The following is a 23,052-nucleotide window of genomic DNA, read 5'->3' as shown; positions in this document are numbered from 1 at the left end:
ATGAAGAGGAAAAAAGGAACAAAAAACAGATGGGACAAACAGGAGAAAAAAACCGCCAAGAAGATAGGGGGAGATATAAACTTAACCACAGGAATAATTACATCGCATGTAAATGGGTTAAACACCTCAATTAAGACAGTTTATTGTCAAACCCAACTATGTACTATCTTTAAGAGGTTGAGGAAAAGACAAATCATGCAGCCTAATCAAAAGAAAGTTGGGGTGGCTATACTGCATCAAAGTAAACTTCAGAACAAGGAACATTACTAGCGATTAGAGATATTTCATAATGCTGAAAGGGTCAATTCTTCAAGAGGACATGAGAAAACAAAGTTTGTCTATACCTACTATCAGGGCTTCAAAATATATGAAGCAAAAAACCAATGGAAGTAACAGGAGAAATAATTTTAGCTGGAGAGTTCAACATTCCTCTCTCAGTAATTAACAGGAAAAAATAGAAATCAAAGACATACAGAAGATGTGAATAACACTATCAACCAACTTGACCTAACTGACACATATAGAATATTCCACCAACATCAAATATTCCTTCTTCTCAAGTAAACATAAAATATTCATCACAGCAGACCATACTCTGAACCAGAAATCTAGTCTCCATTTAAGTGGACTGAAATTATATAACATATATTCTCTGACCACAGCAGAATTAAACTAGGCATCAGTAAGAGAAATATTACAAGGAAATTCCTGAAAACTTGGAAAATAAACAACATGAACAATAGTTTTCTAAACAACCAACGAGGAGTCAAAAAAACTAAAAAAGCCGGGCCTCCCCTGGCGGCGCAGTGGTTGAAAGCTGGGCTGCGTAGCTGCCCACAGCCTCTGCAGCGCCGGTTCGATCCCCGGCCACCGGCGAGGGTTCCACATGGCACAGCAGGCCTCTCCTGTGGCACCCACTGCTCCCCTCAGCAGTGTACTTTGTCAGTCTGCCTGTTCTGCTACCTGCTCTGGCTCTGGTGAATTCTCTCACCCTCCCGTGCTTCTGACTGTACCCAGTGCTGTATAAATAAATAAATAAATAAGTCTTAAAAAAAAAAAATAAATAAAATAAACTCTTCACCTGTATTATTTATTAAAAAAAAAAAAAAAGCCACATGAGAAACTGGAAAATATTTTGAACAGAGTGCAAATGAAAATAAAATAGCTCACAATTTGTGGGATACAGCTACACAAAACAACAAAACGATTCTAACTTCTAACTTCCTTCCTCTGTGAAGTAGACTAACACCATCCCGTCTGCCACTTCAGAGCTGCTCAGGGACACAGTGAAGCCTGACACGACACAAAGGCGAAGAGAAGATACTGAATCAGGCCTCAGTGAGCAGGCGGCGAATGGACACCGGGGCTAATGGCAGGTGAATGACACCCACTGGCGCTGGATGAGAAGGGTCGGAACTAAGGACAAGGGTAGGGACGCAAGCAGAGTGCTGAGGGCTCGACTGAGGAGGGTGCGGTGGAGCACCAAAAGGGCCCTGGGGAGACGGATCAGGGAGACAGAACGGGAGGGAGGACAGGGAGGAGAACGGAAACTGGCTCTAAAGCAGGGGATGTGTGGGAAAATTTAACCCCAAACACAGAAGGTACAGAATATTATTTTGGTGAGAAGGTGTATATACATACATACACGTGTGTGTGTGTGTGTGTGTGTGTGTGTGTATATGTATAAATGCTTCTAAACAAACTTTCACCCATACAATAAAAACACTTTGGGAGGAAAATAAAGCATTTTCCATTTCATTATCATGAAATAAAGCATTTCATACTACAAACTGTACATCTACTCCTAAAACATCCAGCAGATAATTTCTATATACAATTATACAAATGCCACTGAGTAAAAAACACTGTACCTCAATTCACCAAATAACTGCTCACATCTATAAATATTTATGCACCCTGTGATTTCACTTGAAGATTGCAACAAACACTCACAAATGAGGGCACCACAGAGAACTACTGACAGGTTATTATAGATGTGCCAGAATTTGCCACTGAACAAACCTTTGGTGTTGTACTAGCAGAGCCAAAGCAGGTAAAGTGAAAGAGATGGTGGTAAGAAAAAAAATCATTATTCTTTGCTTTAAAAAAAAAACTGGAAAATGACTGAAAATCAACTAAGAAAGCCTAGTCACCTTAATCCAACCAAACACACAGACGTAACAGAAAATACTGCTTCCAAATAAAATATTATTGTGATTGTGTATGAATGAATATACTCACAACTGGTGCCACTACCTATAGTGGCCAGAATGAAAAACAGGACCTTATTTCACTCCTAAAGAACCATTATCAATGCATTTAGACCTAGAGGTCACTATGTTACAAACAGGATGACTGATCACTTTTCCAAAAAATGATCAGAAATAACATGTAACTAATGTTAGCCCTACTTTCAAATTCAAGTAATTTCCAAATACAATATTGCACCCAAAGTAAAGCTAGATTAGATCTGAATAGGTTATTCCAGTAAATTCAATGGGTGAAATTTGGTTCTTTCTAAAAGGAAGTTTTTCCAGGCTAATCTAAGAGACATTTAAATAGTGTCTATTACATGCCCATTTATAAATTCTTCAACTAATTACTTGCAAGAGTTATTAAATGTCTGCCACTGCAGTTTTTTGCTAACATTATTACAATTGCTAAGAATCAGGTTAGTTTAGAAAATGTACATATACAAAGAAATTAACTAGCATCCTGGGAGTACCTTATTCAACTTCTTTGCTGTAGCAAGTGAAAACAAACCTCAATGAGCAATTAAAAAAAGGGGAGGGAAGAGAAGAAAACATCTGGATAGGCTCCAAAGAACTCACCCGTGCAAAGTCAAACGCGTATCTGTAAATAAGTTTAAAGTTTGTAGAATCATTTAATAATGATCGTAAATAATCCAAAGTATTTCTGAGTTTTTCTGTGGTATCACATCTAGAAAAAAAGAGAATAAAGGCAAATTATAACCTGAGTTTTTGTCTTAGTTGGGGCAATAACAAAAAACATAATACCAAAGATAGGATAAAAACCCTGATGTTGGAATACGTCAACAATGACCTATTTTTTCCTACAGTTTTTATTTAAAAAAATTTCAGATGTACAGAAAACATGAGAATTGCAAATAAGCACCATCCAGCCATCCCCTCTAATCGCAATGAATTTCATCACATTTGTGCTTTCTCACATTCATGCACTTTTTTCTGCACTATTTAAAAGTAAACATGACACACTATCACCACTAAATACTTAAAAATGCCATCACCACTCCATTTCCTACTGAATGTTTTCTCAGTTAATATACACCCATATGCAAATTTCCTAATTGTTTCAATTTTCTTTATAGCTGCTGCTTTTTCTCATCTAGGATCCAATCAGTGCTCATGAACTGCCTTTAGCTGTCATGTTCCTTAATCTCTAGAAAGATGCCCACCTATTTTCTGTCTTTTTTGACCACATCATTTTTGAAGAGACCAGACCAGTCGTTTCCTAGAATCTCAGTCTGTCAGACAACTTCCCTATGATTATGTTTAGGTTGGCCACTTTTGACACCACCACACAGAATGTCCTTCTCAGTGTAACTCACTAGGAGGTTTATTACCAACAGTCTCCCTCGTTATCGGTGATAGCTGATTTACTAAAGTGGCACCCATATACAGGTCGGTGTACTCCCTTGAAATGGCTCTTGCAATCCCTGGGATGGTATCTTCAGACTACAAATTTCCTGTTTCTCAATATTTCACCACCCCGTGTTTGACAATACCTGCCTGAATCAATTTTATGTTTACAAATGGTGATTTTTTTCTAATCTCATCATGCCCTTTACATTTACTGGTCACAATTATTCTATAAAAAAGAGTTCTACTCAGCACCTTCTGCATTTTCTGGATTTAAGGATTTTTGGTTCTTATTCAGTATTATAATCTGTTCTTTTCAATGCACAGTATGACCTGATTTGGGTGATGGCACCACTGGCCTTCTGACATGTTCCTATCAGCTTCTGAACATGTCCTTGCTTTGTGGCACACGATATTCCAGCTCACCCTGTACTTTCCTTACTTGACTTGACTTGACTTGAAATCAGCCATTTCTCCAGGGAGCCTGGTGATGATAGCCTCTTTTCACAGGTAGATGACACACTGTTTAGTTTTCCTAAGGAAGCAGACTAATTGGTTGTTTTTACAAACTAATTTTCTGTTCACAGTCTCTGGCTCTTAAAAATGAGAACCAAAAGTCACCATTTTCACTGGCAATATTACAGTTGTTCAATGCTGGATGTGGCTGTGTATCAGTAGAGCTTTTTCCTACTACTAAATACAGACAACACATAAGGTACTATATCAATGTAAATATTTTACACACTAAAAGCTATTGCTCACAAGAGTAAACTGATAAATTTTTTTACACTGATATATTTTTAGCACTACATTTGTCAAAACTATTCACAGCTTCACAGCTACAAAAGTACCTATGATTTTTCTAATGAAATGACTAAATATCTAAAAGCCCAAAATAAGAGGCAATACTTCTGTTCTAGGAGTTTACATTAACTTAGAATGCCTTTTATTTCTTCTTAATGTTTGAAAAAAATAACATAATAACAGTAGACTATTTCATAAATCAGAAAAGTCTTTTTTAAGGGGCAGATAACCTGAGCCAAAGTTAAATAGAAACTGGATGAATGTTTTCGGAGGGCTTTCCACATAAAAGGAACAGCATATGTGCAAAGGCCCAGTGACAGAATGGAGCATGGCAAGTCCGAAGATATAAAAAAACAACAACAACAACAACAACAAAAAAACAAAAGTACTGTGACTACAGAGTGGGTAGAATAAGAGGGAAAGTGGCACAAAATGAAAAGGGAAGTGGGGCCAGACTGTAAAGGTTTTTGGTGGTCCACAGTGTTTTTTCACAATGAATCCTAGAAAATGGAAGCCACAGGGAGACCATAATCATGTCCGTATCTTGAAAAGCTCATTCCGGATCTCTGTGGAGAAGGGGTGGGGAAGGAAAAAAAGAGACACTGATAGTCTAGTTAGAGATCTAGTGCCAGGGTCCAAATGAGGGTGGGAAGGGGCATGGAGATTCTAGTGATACACAAGTAGTAAGCTGGGAATATGGGGGAGGTGTCAGGATTGACTCTGTACTAGGCACTCTACTGTATGGTTTGATTTTTTGTTTGCCATATATAAATAACTATTAATAGTAGTAAAGGGGAGGGTTCAAGAGAAGGGAAGTTAGTTAAAACATGTAAGGCCCAGGTCCCTGCTCTTCATTGGAAAGGAAGGTCAAGAACTAAAGACACAGGAAATTGGCCAGATTTTGGCAGGCAGTTTAGTTTAGTCCTGCCCATGAGAGCAGGAAGAACAGCTGATTGTTACAAAAGACTCAAGAGCAGGAACCATTCATTTAGATAACCACTACATAGCTGAAAGAAATACAGTAGCTTCAAGTTTTTGGGCTGCTCACAGTGTTAGGGATGCTCACAGATCTTCTCTGGAGTGTAAGAAATGAAAAATTTGAGTCCAATAATTGAGTTCAAATTATGAAAATCATGTTTCAAGTACAAAATGCCCAAAACAATCTTTTTGATCCATGTACCTTTTAAGGACGGTTATATGGGTCAGAGCTAATATTGTCAATGAGGAGTTTAATCTGCTTTAAAAGGGGCCTTGTCCTGCAAGTCTCTGGATTTGCCCCATTAGGGAAATAGGCCACTGAGTCACCCCATCTGAGCCAGAGGCTGCCATCTAGTGGCAGAGGGATTAGATTCTAACACAGGCCTGCTAAGAAACAGGCTCCAGAACTTACGTGAGCAGCCTGAGACTTGTCAGGAAAAAAGTCAGTTTCTCGGTGTACCATGGATAAGAAAACTCACAGAAATCATACAGTGACCGAGTGACATTGCTAAGGAAAATCATTTCCCCAAAACAAAATAACGTGGGGTCATTTCTTATTTGAAATTTGCTGCTGTAATAGATTCAGGGGCAACAGGAATCAGGACAATAATCCTCAGAAGTTATAGAATCAGAAGTATTTCTCCTGGGATATGGGACAAGTTTGCCTTTGCCCCTTTAATCGGCCACAAAGTGTTTTCCCAGCCCATCAATTAGTTCTATGCAGTTAGCTACAATTCTAACACAGCTTATTTGGTCTTGTTTAAACATCTCCATAAGCTTGATATATCAGAGATAACCTTAAATCTTACATGTTGAAACAAGGCAATAAATACAACACAGTCAGTTTAAACAAAAGTTGTGCCATATCTGATTGAGAATGATCTAGCGAGCTTGGGGACATTCCTCACCAACTACTGTCACTTCTTCCAACACTCTCATAAAACACCACCCAGGAGATCCTTCATATAATTCCTCTGGACAGGACCAAGGAGACTGACTTCAGAGTGCCCAGGGCTGAGCACAGTTCATCACTCTACCTCCTGACTTTGGAGACACTGCCAGAAACACCCAGAACATGGTAGGACTGATTAAAAACTCGAGTTCCAAATCTTGAGAGCTTTCTTTCTATTTTTAGTACACTCTTACCATATAGTACTTTTTAAAATGTAGGGTGTTATTTAAATGTACTAATATAGATTAAAAAAAAAAACAGATTCTGTACTTTATTTGTATTAATTCTAATTTGAGTCCAAAACATTTCACTGGACTAGTCTAATAAAACCAAAACTTAAGCAAAAGAGAAAAAAGAATCCAAACAGTTAATTCAAGAGACAACACTTTCTGTCTTTAAAGCATATAAAGGATTAGCCTCTGAGAGGTATTTACTAGGTGCACATATACCTTACAAATAAGGTGTAAATAATACCTTACAAATACAGTTCCTATTTAGTCTATTTAAGTAGCAAAAAAAGAAGTAGCCTTATGATCACTTCTATTTTAATCGTTTTTTTTAATCTTTTGACTCTCTTGCCTAAATATTGCTTCCAAGATCCTGCTACCCCAGAAGGACTTTGTCATGCTCATGGATTTTGTTTCCGCAAGACCTGGAATACGATGCATGGCATCACGGCCATTCAAATATTTGCAGACCAAATGATGAATCCAGGGAGGTGTGGGAGGGATGCAAAGGGGGATTCCTAAAGCTGGAAAAGTAACTATTTTTGAACTATAAAGAAATGAATAGTTATTCTGAGTAATTATGTCCACCTCTTTGATGAGGAAACCAATCTCAAAGTTTCATATCATAAAAGAAAAGCAGATCCCTCAATGCCCATGCAGTGGATCAGGCTTGTCACTACACCTGAATTTCAAGGCCCAAGTAGCAGTATTCTATTGGAAGCCACATCCACTAGCACCTGAATCACACAAAGTGGCAAGCAGAGTTCCAAACAAAAAGCCTTGAGAGTCCTCATCACCCCTACTCCTAACACCCCTGAGACCTCTTCCAGGAAATCTCGGCCCTCAAAACAGATGGGCAAAGCCTGTCGTTGTGTAAAATATTTTGCCAAAGCAAATGCAAAAAGAATCAAAGAACTAAACAAAAATGGACATTAAACCCTACAAGATTGTGATTGATAAGAAATATGCATTTGGTCATTCAGATGATCCAAAATACATTTCTCATATATTTGGTCTTTGTTCAGAGTTCCTGACTCACAGCTCCCAAAACCCTTGGAATTTCCTAAGTGTTGAGAATGATAAATGTGTCTTTTGTTATGTGAGTGAGGAGATTTTGGGAAGCACCAAGGGTGGGAGCTGGTTGCCAGGAGAACCACCCATGTGATTACATAGCTGGAACTTTCAGTCCCACCTCCTGACCTCTGCGGAGGGGACAGGAACTGGAGGTTGAAAGTCACCAGGGGCCAGTGATTTCATCAATCGTGCCCATGTAATGAAGCCGCCATTAAAATCCAAAAGGATGGAATTCAAAGAGCTTCCAGGTTGGTGAACACATGGGGGTGCTGGGAGAATGGCATATGAGGAGAGGGCATGGGAGTGCCACACTTCACCCACTCCTTGGCCTGTGCTTCTCTCCCATTTGACTGTTCCTGAATTCATACCCTTTATAATAAATGGGCGACCTGGTGGGTTTAACTGGCTTCTTGAGTTCTGAGTGCTAATCTAGAGAATTAAGTTAACCAGAGGAGGGAAACACAGGAGACTTCAATCTGCAGCAGATGGATCAGCAGCACAGGGACAGCCTGAGCTTGCCACTAGTGTCTGAAGAGGAAGCTGGTCAGGACAGGCTGAGCCCTTAGCCTGTGGAATGTCAATTCTGGTGTCAGAATTGAGTTGACTTCTCAGACATCCTTGCCTATTGGGGTGGGGAAGCCTCCATACACACACACATTGGAACTGGAACCCATTCATACTCTCTTAAACCAAATAAAAAATATGTCTGAGAAAATGCTGATGGTGCCTCCTCTGAAGTCTTGAAATAAAATCTTGACAGGGCCATGATTCATCATTACAAGGACAGTTAAAAACAGGAGCCACCATGTGCTCTATTCAGAAGCAACAAAGAAAGGCAGAGAGGCAAACAATGACAGAATCAGTCGACTTAGAATCATAAGGGGAAATTCTCCAACACAACAAACACACCTTTAAAAAGATTTTCAGAGCATGAGGCTAAAATTGTGGAGCAACCTAAAAAGAAATCATATTTGTAAAAGGATAATTTGACTTTTCAGTCTTGCCATCAGAGGAGAATGTGACATAAGAATCAGAAGTCTTGGGTTTTCTTCCCATCTCTGCCATTTATTTTGACAAATTGCATATCCCCGCTAAGCCTCAGTTTCCTCATTCGTAAAATGTGCAAGATAAAGCTTGATCTGTTTTCCTTACAAAGCAGCTGTGAGGCTCAAATGGGAGGACAGTGAAAAGTCTTCTTAAACTACTAAAGCACAATGCAATAAAGCCTGATTAATAACAACAAATGGATAATGACATGAAAAGTTGACAATTTCTAAAATTTTAATCCAGTAAATATCAAAGCCTATTATTCACAGTTAAAGAGAAAAGTAAAAGAAGTCATTCCAAGTACTTTTAGATCAAAGTTGTTAAGAATTGGCACTTCATCTTCCAAAACCATTGGAACTGGCATGCACTTAAACTTTATCTTTCAGTGCATAATATAGAATAATAATTTATGCTTCTTTAAATGAAACCCTATACACACACACACACACACACACACACACGTGCATGTAAGCACAAAGTGAACAAATGAAATCACTGATTTTCTTTTTCTGGGTTAAGTAACACAAACAGAATGTTATTTTTTTATTTTAACCACTAGTCAATGAAGTTCCAATTTTGCCCAAAGCTAAAATCAGAACATCTAAATCAGAAAATATCAAATATTTTCACTTATATTTTATTTACTTTTTCTCACTAACTTTTTCTCATAAACTAAAAACCTAAACAGTCACTAAAAGCCTTTGCCTTATAAGCTCTAAACCTGTGCTGTTTAGCACAATACTTACTTGGCACATGTGGCTACTAAGCACTTGAAATACAGTTAATGCAGATTGAGCTGTACTATAAATAAAAAATGCACACTAGATTCTAAGTACTTAATATGGAAAAGAATGTAAAAATAACTCAATGATTTTTTAAAATATTGATTACACATTGGAATGCAATATTGAGTAAATAAAAATTAAAATCAATTTTATCTGTTTCTTAATTCTTTTTTCAATGTGGCCATGAGACAAATTTTAAATTACACATATGAGAAAAGGTTGCTCTATTTCTACTTGGCAAAGGTGCACTCAAAGAATATTAAGAAAAACAATATACATTATATAAAATGGTAAATGCTAAAATTCACTGGCAATAGTCCCCTCATCACATAAAAATGGAGCGTGGTCTTTACAGTTATGGCCCCAGGAGAAACATGCCCAGGTCACCTGGTTTTCCTGCAGTCACCCACCCATGGAGCTCCCAGGGAGGAGGGTAGGCAGGTAGGAAGAATAGGACTCCTGCACTCCCAGTGCAGCTTCAGGACTTACTGTAGAGAAGTCATTCCTTTTAACCATTCCTGTAGCGTAAAATAGCCCATGTTTTGTGCATCTAATTTCCAAGCAAGGACAAGCATAACTACCTGTTTAAAAAAAAAAAAAAATTAATCAAATCAGAATGACAGATCTGAGCAATTTATATTAACATCTTGTTAATGTTTCTGTTCACAATAGTTTAGTCACTGAAATATGAACAGGATAACTTCCAAAATGAGTTCTAGTTTGGCAAACATCTGTAAGTTTGGTAATTCAATCTGCTGGCAAAATTTGGAGAAACATAAACTCCTGATGCATGATGGTAGAAGTGTAAAGTGGTGCCCTCTCCAGAGGGCAATTTTGCAGGACCTGTCAAAATTGAAACCCATTACTGACTCAGCAACTCCACCTAACTTATCTTATTGATATATCTATCTGCACATGTACACAAAGATGTATATTCAACAATATTTACTGCAGCACAATTTATGGTAGTAAAAGAACCAAACAACAAAACATTTATTCATTACTAATTAAATACTTCCTTGCTGACTACAGTCACAAAGGAATATTATGCCACCACCAAGACAAAGACAGTGGAGCCATTGGTACAAACATGGCATAATCTACAAGATTCATTAAGTGAAAAAAGGAAGAACAGAGTGTTAAAAAGTGAGAAGGTGGTGTTGAGACACGCATATGGGTTGGTATGGCAAATACACTGGTGAACTATATGACACTAAGGGAAAATTACTTTAGAGTGGCCCACATTTCATTTAAACAGCACCGTGCCTGAATGGGCACAGGATGTGTGGCTCGGCCCAAGCACTTGAGGGGGGAAGTGGTCCCTCAGCACCACAGTTGTGCTTTTAATGAATTTTCTTAAACTGCAGGTTTTAAGAACCGTGACAACTTAGCTGCTTTACGGAAAAGATGTCAGAGAGATACTGATGGTGTGTTACTAACAAATACCTGAAGGTGTAAAGATAAAATGACATTTGAAATATGCAACCAGTTTTGAGCCCTCTCAAAGGCTCTGCAAAAGAACAGAGCTTAGGCTATCCCTGGTTGGGAAGGGGAAGGAGTCTTCCCATTTCACCTACCTCAAAGACCTAAGGTGAGGAGTAACTAACATGCCAGTCTTAGAGAAGTAAAAAAGAGTGACAGGGCCTCCTAAGACCATCCTGCCACTCTGTGAGCTGGCTATCTCTGGAGAGTCATCCAGACACAAGGAACATGCAGGTCCTACACTGGGAATCATGTAAATAATGAATGGCTATCAAATGGCTATCTCCATGTGCTATACCAAATAAAAAAGACAATGGGAAGAAATTAATATTCTGTAATATAGTTAACTGGGGAACAGTATCCATATTGGGCAGTTTGATTTTTTTTACACAAGATCTAAGGCTTTATTTCAACTACGAGAAGAACTGCCCAGGCTATTAAACCACAATCCACGTATCCAACTGGGTCAGATGGTAGTGGTGGTGAAAGGATAATATAACATGAAATAATGAGACAAGCAGTCAGAAATCACATCAGACAAGTTAAGTCTCTGACAGACATGCACATTAAGAACTCCACAAGAGCGGAATTTCATAGGTTCAGAAAATGTCCTTTCTCTTGTTTGCCAACCAGCTTGTGGACTAAAAATCTCCCATTTCATCTGTTTTATTAACCAAAATTAATGAAAAGTTTTCTCTTCATGCTTGCTTTACGGTTTTCCACTTTAGAAATTAGTTTCAGTGAGAAACCACTAAATCTCGGGCCTCCCCTGGTGGCGCAGCGGTTGAGCGCTGGGCTGCAAAGCAGCCCACAGCCCCTGCAGCGCCATTTAGATCCCTGGCCACCGGGAGGGTCACACATGGCGCGACAGACCTCTCCTGCCCCACCCGCTGCTCCCCTCAGCAGTGTATTTCATCAGTCTGCCTGTTCTGCTCCCTGCTCTGGCTCTGGTGAATTCTGTCACACACACCGCGCCCCCCCCACGCCTCTGACTGTACCCGGTGCTTGAATATTAAATAAATTAAAAAAAAAAAAAAAAACACTAAATCTCTAGGGCCTTCATCAATGAATCAGTTCCTACCAAATTTTTAAGTAATTAGGTTTTCCAGATTTAAAAAAAAATCTAGATTACTAGAACTAATTAGCAAACCAGTGTTTCAAAATATTATGTACATCATCACATACTAGGATTGTTAGATTGAAATGTGGTGACACAGGCTACTCAGAAGAATTTCCCGAAAAAGAAGGGGTTACTTGTTCATCAACTGTTCACAAACTAGTGAACATTCTCCTCATCCATCAGCTTTTCTTGGAATTCTGGCTCTTATATGTCAGTCTGCCTAGTTGAACTAACCCACATTCTCTAATTCAAACTTGGTATCTTTTCAGACTATATTTATATTCAATGTTCCATCACAAAAATTAAAATTCCACATACACACATAAGATAATAAAAGGTGAGGGCACAGGAATAAACACACAAGTATGCATGAAATACAATCAAACAGCCAATACAGATATTCATATAGACTTTTCCTTATGATACCAATTAAGGAAGCAAACCACTTAAATGAGGAGTTTTGCCATTACCTTAGTAAATGAAACTAGACTTAAATTTTACAAGCGTGCTTAGATTTCATAACTTATAAGTACCAGGTGAGGTAAGGGTTTTAAGTACTTTAACATGTTTACTCATCAATGCAGGCAAGGCTTTAAAACTATTTCACCACTTTTTTTCAAATGTTAACGTTTCTGAAATTAGGATGCATCCTTACTGAAGGCATATAGGTTTACTTAGCAACATTTTTTCCTTCTTAGTGATGGTATAAAAATAATACAAATTCTATTAGTGGCATCTCAGAATTGAAATACAGTAATAAATACTTGGCATAACATTCTGAAATTCAGTCTCTCAGTCTTCAACACAATTCAACATTTCAAGACTGTTGAGACAGGAACTTTGTGCCGCTTTGAGGCAGGAACATGACGAGGGACACAGCAGTTGTGGAGCAGGTTTGCAAGGCAAGACTGCTACTTGAGCAGAAGTTCTTGTGCCATTTATTGAAAGCACACAGGCTTGTAAAAGCTTGCCATGCCACAATAGTATGAGGAATAAAGTCGGAAGGGTGAGAAAGGGATGGGGGACAAAGTTTTACAAGGGACAAGGAAGGGGACATCGTGACCCTATGCCAAGAGACATTTGTGTCAACAAAGTATGTGATGTTATCACAGGCAGAGTTATCCTGAGACCACCATGGAGAGAGTCATGTTATCAAGTCAACAGCGGCCTAGGCGTTCCCGGGCCTGCCTCATGATACTATACTCCGTAGGTAGTCAAGGAATTCTCTGCTGTGATTTGTGGATAGCAAGTAGGTCACAGTTGCCCATAAGTGGCCAGCTTGTAGCCAGCTCATAGGAACCCACAGAAGACTATTTCCATTCCTACAGAAATAGAGAACTAAAGGGCTCACACCACCAAAAGGGGTATAATAATAGCTGCTTCTTTTATTGTGTACTGGTATTGGGGGTGAGGGACTGTGAGGAGCCATGCCTCCCTTTATGTTCAGTCAGAATCAGCATCTGCCATCCCGACATACTTTTGCCCTCTGAGGATAAACATTCCCCTAATCCCACTCAGACCTGCAGCCTTACCACTGTCTCCCAATCTCCTCCACTGGGAACCACTGAACTCACTTTCACGCCACCACTATTACGCTCCAAGAAAACACTCTGCCAACCTTGGCCCACCTCCCATTGGAAGATTTCCCTCTTAAAAGTCAGTGACATGGGGCCTCCCCGGTGGTGCAGTGGGTTGAGCGCTGCGCTGTGAAGCCATCCGCAGCCTCTGCAGCATGAGTTCGATCCCTGGCCAGACAGGGAGAAACCCACATGGCGCAGCAGACCTCCTGACTCGCCCGCTGCGCCCCTCAGCAGTGTATTTCAGTCCATCTGCCTGTTCTGTTCCCCACTCTGTCTCTGGTGAATCCTCTCACCCCCCACACATCTGGCCTGTACCCCAGTTCTTGTATGCATAAATAAATAAATCTTTAAAAAAAAAAGTCAGTGACATATTCTTTCTATGCTTATGAGCAGTCTGTGTACTGGGATTAAGCAAAATACTATTGACCCAATTGTCCCCAAAACTTTAAGCCAAATTGAATAATTTATTAAGACACCAAACTGGATCACATTAAAATAAAAAGAACAAGACAAAGAGCCACATAATGAATCTAAGATATTCCAAGGCTTTTTAGAAGATTGAAAGTTTTACTGAGGGCCAAGAAATGATAATGGCAAAAAAAGGTTTTAAGAAAAAAGTGTGAAGTATCAATTCCTACTTTTCTTGAAGAGCATGACATATGCATGAACATCAAGTATCTTGCCAACAGTCTGAATGAAGGAGGTGATCTCCTGAGAGCTCTTCCATATCATAAATTCATTTGGGATCTTACACACATTTGTTGAACTAGAAGCTAATACATTCACCTGCATGGTCAATGAACCAGGGCTTGTATTTTTTTATTTTCGTGTAAGAGAAAAGTGTAGGAACAGGAAAAAATATTCAACACTAACATCATTAAAAGTTACACAAAAATAACTAAGCATATAAAATAACTTCAAATTTTTTAAAAGGAAATACTTAATGACATATACTTAAAAGCAATCACTTTCTGAATGAAATTTACTTGGAAGTGAAAATTGTGAAACATTCATGATAATTACAAGCTACTCTAAATCCTTATGAATAACTTAGTTATTTTAACTACTGGACATGCTCTACATTAGAGAGAAGGGGGACAAAGGTTCACAATGCAGAGTGACACCATGCCCCACCTCATCTGTCACTGTATATGCACATGCCCACACCACTTTTTAAACGTGTAGTTTAATTACTTTATTACAGTACCTTCAGGAAACAAGAAATATAATAAAAGAGAAAAAGACTGACTGTATTTTACACCATACCAATATGGCAAAAATTTCTGCTTACAACTCAAATTAGAGCTGGAACCTATTTCTTAGATTGCCACATGAAAACAAACATACCATTAGTTCTTTTTTTTTTTTTTTTTTTTTTTAATAGAGGCATGCTTTATTTATTTGTTTGCTGGTTTGTTTGTTTGTTTTGTTTATACATGCACTGGGTACAGTCAGAAGCACGGGAGGGTGAGAGAATTCACCAGAGCCAGAGCGGGGAGCAGAGCAGGCAGAAGGACCGAAGTACACTGCTGAGGGGAGCAGCGGGCGGCAGGAGAGGTCTGCACGCCATGTGGGACCCTCCTCCGGTGGCCGGGGAGCAGCCGGGGATCGAACCGGCACCGCAGAGGCCGCGGGCAGCTTCGCAACCCAGCGCTCAACCGCTGCGCCACCGGGGAGGCCCACCATTAGTTCTTTATTATGTTTTATTTGTCAAGGGACAAAAAATTTAAGAAAATTAATCAACTGATTCGCTCGCTCAACTTAGTAAGTTAGACTTACATTTTCTGGTTCAACACCAATGTCTTCACAAAACTTCTCCATGCCTTCAGGACCTACAACATCATCAGTACCTGTGATGAAATGCAATCTTATATAAATTAAATCTAACCATGCATAGTATTACTACTGCAGTAGTAATATAATGTCAAAATATTTATTATTAAAAGTAAACTAAAATCAAGTAACCCTTAAAGGCCATAACTCCTTATGAAGAAAGAAATCAGCTGGTTTAAATTGAAAAATATTCTGGAATTTCAAATGGATCAAAGGGAAATCTTTCTTGTACTATCATTTAAGTCAATTTATCACCATGTCCCTCAACCTATGGACACTGTACATATATTTTATGTCTAAAGATAAGGCTGCCTGAGTTCAATTCCTGCTCTTTTAGCTTAAAAATCTTTTCCTATTTTGGTATAACTTTAATATATAAATCTAATTTTTGGAAATGTAGAAAAAATGACAAAATAGCCTTTATAAAATTAAATAGGAAATTGCATAATTGTTTATTTTACACAGAAAAAAATTAAGTAGTCTTTTTATTCTTCATAAGGCAATAAAGACTCTTCCCACTTGAACTTTAGCTCTCCTTCCTGAAAGAACTGTCCACAGGTTCCATCTCTATGTTATTTCTCATTCATTCTTCAACTACTACAATTTGGTGTCTTGTTTCTATCTCTTCATGGAGGTTCTTCTTGTCAAGGTCATTTATAAGCCCCTAATTGCCAAATCTAACAGACATAGTCAATCATTATTTTATTTGACCTCTCTGTGCTTTCTGAAAATAAGCAATTGTTCCTTGGCAAAATTTCTCCACCCACAGCTTCTAGATCTGGTTTTCCTCCTAACCTCAACTCTTCTGGCTTCTTTATGAGTTCCTCTGCTTCTCGCAACTTGTTGAATTTGATGTACAAAGTTCCATCCTTAAACCTCTTCTAAATCCATTCTATGCACTCTCCGTAAGGAATGTCAAACAAAAACACAGTTCTAGGGGCCTCCCTGCTGGCGCAAGGGATTAAGACGGCAACCTATGCAGCTGTCTGCAGCCGCTGCAGCACAAGTTTGATCCTCGGCCATGGAGCTACCCGCATGGCGCAGCAGACCTCTCCTGACTCTCCCACAGCTCCCCTCAGCAGTGTATTTCAATCTGCCTGTTCTGTCCTCCCCCCCCGCCCCGTCTCAGGTGAATCCTTTCACCCCCCACACCTCTGGCCTGTATCCCGGTTCTTGTATGCTATAATAAATCTTTTAAAAAACAACAACAACAACAGTTCTAGGCACTATTCCAATCTCATTCTGGCCCACACATTCCCCCTTACTTTTGTACTGTCTACCACATCACCATCTGACTACCCCAACCACCTGTTTAACTGCCACAATTTAAATTATCTTCTGCTCCATACCTACTCCTCCAGCATTCCACATTATCAACCACCACCTCATTGAGCCTATTTTCTCTCCATGTAAAGTCCCTTCATCTTCCTGAATTCTGTGTCAGCTGGCGGTACCACCGGAAATAGAAATCTGAGAGTCATCCTGTATTCCTTCCTTCTTCTGACACTTTCCACATCCAATCAACCATCAAGTGTTCTGCCAATTATACTTCCTAATATTTCTTAACTACACCAAACCTGCACTGGCTTGTTCAGACTTTATCATCTCTCATACATTCCCAAATCAGTCCTTCATCACCTCTCTCACCCATGCTGCCACTCAATGACCTAAATTATCTCAAACACAAACCCCACATGCTTAAAATTTTTCAGTGGTTTCTTACTGTCTCAAGTCCAAAGTCTTGAGATATTAAAAAGATTCTCTATGATCTAGTGTGCCTGAGTGCCCCTCTTCCTCTTCAGCCTCCTATATTTCCACCTTTAAATCATATTTCTTGGAAAGAAATAAATCAATAAATATTACCAAATGAATGAAACTAAGATCTAGACACACTTATTACCTGTGGTTTACTCTGCACCCGCACCCTGACACATACCCAACATCACATTACTCTTTGTGGCCTCAGTCCCTCTACCTCTCCCTTGCCCCATCTTACCTGGCTAACTTGTTCAGTCTTTAACACTGAAACCAGACAGACAGTCCTCCTAATCTCTCCAGCCCTACCTGAGAGGCTGGGCCAGACAGTCCCCTATGACCCAAACCATGCTAGGAATGCGTCACCCACTGAGCACAGCTATATTAAAACCCAGCCCATCTGTCTTTCCCTTCATGTTCCTCAAATAAGAGCTATTTGTGTTCTTATAACCTCTACAAACACCTGACATGGAATACTTGCTCAATAAACTTTAATAAATATATGAATGAACACCAGAATCTAGGAATCACTTGACAATCTTTCCACAGCTTCTAGATCTAACAATTCATCAAATCCAGCAGAATTTACCATCGTAACATGCCTCAGTTTCAGATAACATCTGCTGGACACATCCTGGAACTAAGCAGTGTGCTACTTACTAAAGATGAATAAAACATGCTGTCTGCCCTTCAGGAAGGGAGAAAAAGCATAGATTAACTTTAATACAAAGTAATAACTAGACCACAATAAAGGTCTAAGATGATTGTTTTCAACAAAGGATGAATATTAAAATCACCTATAGTATTTACTGGCAAGTTTTATGTTAGTTCACTTCTTCAAATCCTTGGACACCCCTAAAGTAGCAACTAGGGACCTTCCACATAAAACAAGGCAGAGCAAATACCTTTTCTACATGCTGTTATTTTCTTTCTAATCATAAATGTACTATTTTGTTGCAAAAGGTTTTGTTTCATATGTTTAATTTTACCTTTTTAAGTTTTCTTTTTTCCTTCATTTTATATCTTATTCTATGTATTCCTAGTTATCTTGATTATTAGAAGAAAACTCAGTGTATTTAAATTTTAGCTTGCTATTTTTTCTGTATTAATACATAAACCTGACCCAAATTTTATTAATGGAAAAAACAATTCTGCTACAGAACAGAATCCAAAATAGAGACTAAGGGCCTACAGTCCGAACTTGTAGAGCTTTTTTTACCTAAATAGGTAAGCTTTAGTGTAACTCTGAAGTCAATGCTGGTACCTGTATATGTAGTTTAACTCCTTATTGTTGGGCATATAGTTCAGAAAGCAGACACAGTGAAACACAGTTTTAAATTTCTTTATCCATACACATGGGCTCATGCTATCCCTATAAATTCTACACCTTACTTTTTTCACTGAATGTGTAAGATAATCTTCCTATGGAAGAGCCTATACAATTACTTTATTCTTGTTAATTGATACATTTTATATTGCTCCACAATATATTGGGCATGTGCATGTCTCTATGTATATGTTCATAGCTCTTTCCATCATTCCACTACTGTAAAGTATCTAGGCTGAGAGATTAAAGAAAAATTATTATCTTAAGGCCAACACAAAGCAGGATAAAAGGAGGGTTCAAGGAAGATAATTTTTTTTAAATTATACCTAAAATATCAGCTCTGAAATGTGATGGTGACAAGGTGTTGGAGGTACATCTGGAAGTCAGATCTGACAACAACCTACAGAAAAGTGGTCTGCCTACTTCCCCTATCATCATAAGCAGAGGCTCCTAATTAAACATATTTGATCTTTCGTGAAGGCTCAAGACCCGCCTGGTAAAGTTTCAGTAATTACACCACACTACACCACTGAGGTAAACATGGCCACGCTGTCTTCTTTGGCAGTTTTTAGCATCACTGACAGACCACCTGGTCACTGAGCACCTGGCTCCTGGTCCCTGATCTCATTCTGATAAATGGAAAAAACAATTCTGCTACAGAACTGAATCCAAAGTAGAGACTAAGGGCCTACAGTCCGGACTTGTAAAGCAGTTTTGACCTAAATAGGTGAGCTTTAGTGTAACTCTGAAGTCAATGCTGGCACCTGTATATGTGGTTTAACTCCTTATTGTTAGGCATAGGGCTTAGAAAGCAGAAACTATTTTGATAAAATATTTATGCAAAACTGATTATTTTCATTCTAGTGAAAAGACAAGGATTCCAGTTTCAAGTGGAGGCATAAACACCATGCTCCCGGCAACGATGACCCCAACAATCCTTCCTAAAGTCTCAAATTATCTAAGGAACTAAAGTATTAAAGTAAAAAAAGGAGTAAACCAGTAATAACAACAAAGAAAGGAAGCATCCCTAGTGGAAAAGGTTTTACTTATTAAATTTCTAAGAATCAGAAATTTGAGTTGACAGGGATTTAAAAGGTGAGAGCAGCGTCATGGAGTGGATGAAGAACGGGGTCAACTGGCCAGAGAGAAGCAAGAGGAGGGGAGTTCAGGCTACAGGAGTCATGCAAAGCAGAGTGGGGGGTGAACAGTGCCCCTAAACATGTCCAGGTCCACCCAGGCCCCTACAGCCCTTCTACTCCCCCTCAAAATTGGTGCAGGGAGATAGCATTTATCTTCAACCCAAGCCAACTGGCTCTTTCCTTAGGAAAATGAAAAGGCCCCCTCGTTCTAGCATCTAGGGGCCTGCTGCCTCACAACCTGTCCCAGACTCATCCTCTAGACCAACCTGACGTTCACCCTGCACCTTCTTACCACAGGTTTTTTTCTTGAATAATACTGACCTACAGTTTCTATTGGTGTGGTTGGGACACTGAAGGAGACAGCAAGCGTCAGTTGGGACTTTTAATTATTCCCAAGTCAACCCTTTTTCCTTACTGATAAGATTCAAAAAAGGAAGGAAAAAAAGGGGGGGAGGAGGAAGGGTATAAAAAAATAGAGCTACACCCACAAAAACTTCCTACAGAAATGAACTATAAGGAAGCACCAGCAGCAATCTTGAGGAACCAAAAGAATGTGACTTAATCTTTATCCCACGTCACCTCCACAACCAGAGAAAAGCAAAGAAAGAAAATTGTAGCCTGCTCTCTTTTTAAAGCAAACAGAACTGTGGCTTATACTATGGAAAAATCTATGGTTGCCTGTTAAGGAAAACATACACACAAATCAACAGAGCTGTGTTATGATGGTGGGACTAAGCATACCTCTCCTGTTTAAAATTTCCATTTTAAAGAACATTTTCATAACAATACAGGTGAACCAAAATAAGAAAGCCAAAGATCTTCATAATTGAGTGATACAAAAATGAGAAAATCGCCATTCATTCAGCACCTGGAAATTACCAATTACTTTTACTGGGAATACAAAATATCTCTAAGAGATGCATGTTCTAATGACATGAATATGAAAACAGATAAATTCTAAGACTATATAAGTGTTTGCTCTAGTGCTAAGCCCTACAAAGAAAATTCAGCTCAATTTAGTTCATGTGACCATAGGAAATTAACTAGAAAGATACTAGGGTAACTAACAGAAGTCCCAGAACTATAGCAGTCAGGATCACATCCTTCCAAGTTCACCACCAGCCTCGATCTGAAAATCCCAGGAAACTTTATCTGACTGGTGTGGCCTGGCTTACCTGCCAGGCCCCTGGAAAAATCTCTGGAGCCAAAAATGCAAGGGTTTCTTTCATCAGAGAGAGGGGAGGGGAAGAAATGGGAGGGGGAAAATGATAAGATCAAGGCACAAGAGGAATCCTCATTTTGATAGCCAATAAATGGATATCAATACTAGTTATGAAAACTGTCCTGTGGGAGTACATAGAGGCTATTACACTAATTAAGGGGATTAAAAGATGTAAGACAGCTTTTCATATGGAAAAGTGAAGAAAAACACTCCAAAGGCATAACAGTGAGTGAGTTAGGTAGCAGGGGATTTTAATTATCAGCTGAAGGTGGAGTGGATTGTTAGGGAATCCTGTAGATCATTTAATCCTGTAGATCATTTTGTTGTTGTTGTTGTTTTTTAATAACAGAAGACACAGGGAATCTGGTTGGGAGCAGTGGCTACTAACAGGAAAACTCATTTTAAAGTTGTTGCAACAGTCAATATGATAGGTAAAAGGCGGCCGGAAATGAAGTGAAGAGGAAAGGTTCAAAAGCCCTCAGCTCAAAGTTGTCTGAAAAATTGCTTTTCTCTTCTTTACAGCATATGCAGTCACAATAACAAACCTTAGATTTCAGTATTACATTAACCAACCAATTATAATGCTTGCAAAAATGGGACTGAATATAAGACATTTTAAATAACAAGACAAACATTTTCTGCCAAATGATCTTTCAAAAAAAGACACTTAATATAGGAAATTCTGTTGCACCACATAAAGGTTTAAAGCAGCAAGGCTTATTTTAACTTTGATGCGTAAACCAAATAATCACCCGTTACCAACATTCTAAATAGGTTTCCAAGCAATCCAAAGTATTCCTCCCAAGTACATTTCATCTTTTCAGTTCCCTTGTAGTGTTCTGAATTCTTTGGCTTAGCTGCCGGCTATAAATAGGACACTGGGTGATTTGTTTCAACTATGTTCCCTCCCTCAAACACAGAGGGACAGGGACAGGGACACGGACACACACACACACACACACACACACACACACAAACACACTGCAGCAAATTTGAAAAGTACCTATTTTTTATTCTTTAATTCCCTCTAAGGTATTCTTTGCTTTCATGGGGGTCAGTGTTAGATGATATAAATGATTACCTACCTGCATATTCATAGAACCATTCTAAGCACCTCTTACTTGAAAAGGCTTCCTCTTCAGTCTTTATTCTAGTTGAATCATATTTTCTATACATACTAGAAATTGAAAAAGCAGTTTTAAATTACTTAAAGAAGCTGAGTTTTTTTAAAGAGATTTTTTTTTTTTCTTTTACCCAAACCAGACATCTATTCAATCACTATCTCAAGTATATCTTAAATATTTTACTTCCTGCAGTGGGAAGCTTCAGCTTTTAAAACTACAGTTTTAAGCATGTTCATACCCACTGTAGAATTAAATGGTAAGCATTTAATACAGCTTTTTCTCTGATTAGCAAACAGTGATAAGAATGGAATAAAAAGGTATTGATAGACTCTCTTCTACTTCAGTACCCAGAACTAACTGCAGAATGACAGCAAGAAATGTTTAAAGTATTTTCCTCAATCAATGACCCTAGAGCTTCCTCATGCCTCTGCATTAAGTTCTCCTGACTTCTGTGTCTTACCAGTCAGGCTGGGCAAAGAGCAGTCTAAGGAAGGACATGTCAGTATCAGTCACCTTAAGAAAACATTAAACAAAAAGAACCATCAAATCATGTACCAGTCTCCAGGAGTAAGGGTGACAAGAGAAAATTCCTTGGATGGTTTCCTGATGAGTGCAACCTTAAAGACCTCAGGAGATCGCAGTATAGAGAAACCCTACAACTTAGTGGGAACACCCAGTAAAAGCAAGAGAACTAACAGGAAACACAGCAACCCCCTCCTGCAACCCTGGGAGCTTCCACAAGAATTCCTTATTTCATGATAACCCAGGTTTGAGGACCAAGATGTTCCCTACTTGGGAAGGAGAGAGGAAGCAGTTTGTTTAAAACAGTGACACTGATACAAAGTTTATTTCAGTTTACCCCTTAGTCATATATAAGCTGTCATTAAATAAACATGTATAAATGACTGTTATTTACATTAAAAATATAAAAAAACATATGTAATTCCTTTTTAATGAGTGTTTACTCATGACCTAGATTTCAC

At 38.8% G+C, this 23,052-nt stretch overlaps 1 protein-coding gene across 5 annotated transcripts in view; it reads right to left on the bottom strand.

The window, feature by feature from the left end:
- DCUN1D4 (defective in cullin neddylation 1 domain containing 4) overlaps window positions 1-23,052 on the bottom strand; it is a 79,452-nt gene that overhangs the window by 15,087 nt on the left and 41,313 nt on the right. For all 5 annotated transcript variants that reach the window (XM_037530689.2, XM_037530685.2, XM_054688495.1 and 2 more), the window contains 4 exons: window positions 22,031-22,122; window positions 15,449-15,519; window positions 9,977-10,068; window positions 2,832-2,940 (listed from right to left, as the gene is read on the bottom strand). In XM_037530689.2, coding sequence (XP_037386586.1) covers window positions 2,832-2,940; window positions 9,977-10,068; window positions 15,449-15,519; window positions 22,031-22,122 — 364 coding nt within the window. The remainder of the gene's footprint in view (window positions 1-2,831; window positions 2,941-9,976; window positions 10,069-15,448; window positions 15,520-22,030; window positions 22,123-23,052) is intronic.

Source organism: Talpa occidentalis, unplaced genomic scaffold (genome assembly GCF_014898055.3).
Source record: "Talpa occidentalis isolate TD23 unplaced genomic scaffold, MPIMG_talOcc4v2.1 talOcc4.6, whole genome shotgun sequence".
Lineage (NCBI taxonomy): Eukaryota > Metazoa > Chordata > Mammalia > Eulipotyphla > Talpidae > Talpa > Talpa occidentalis.
Note: the sequence above shows the minus strand (reverse complement) of the source record. Positions and strands in the feature narration are given on the sequence as shown.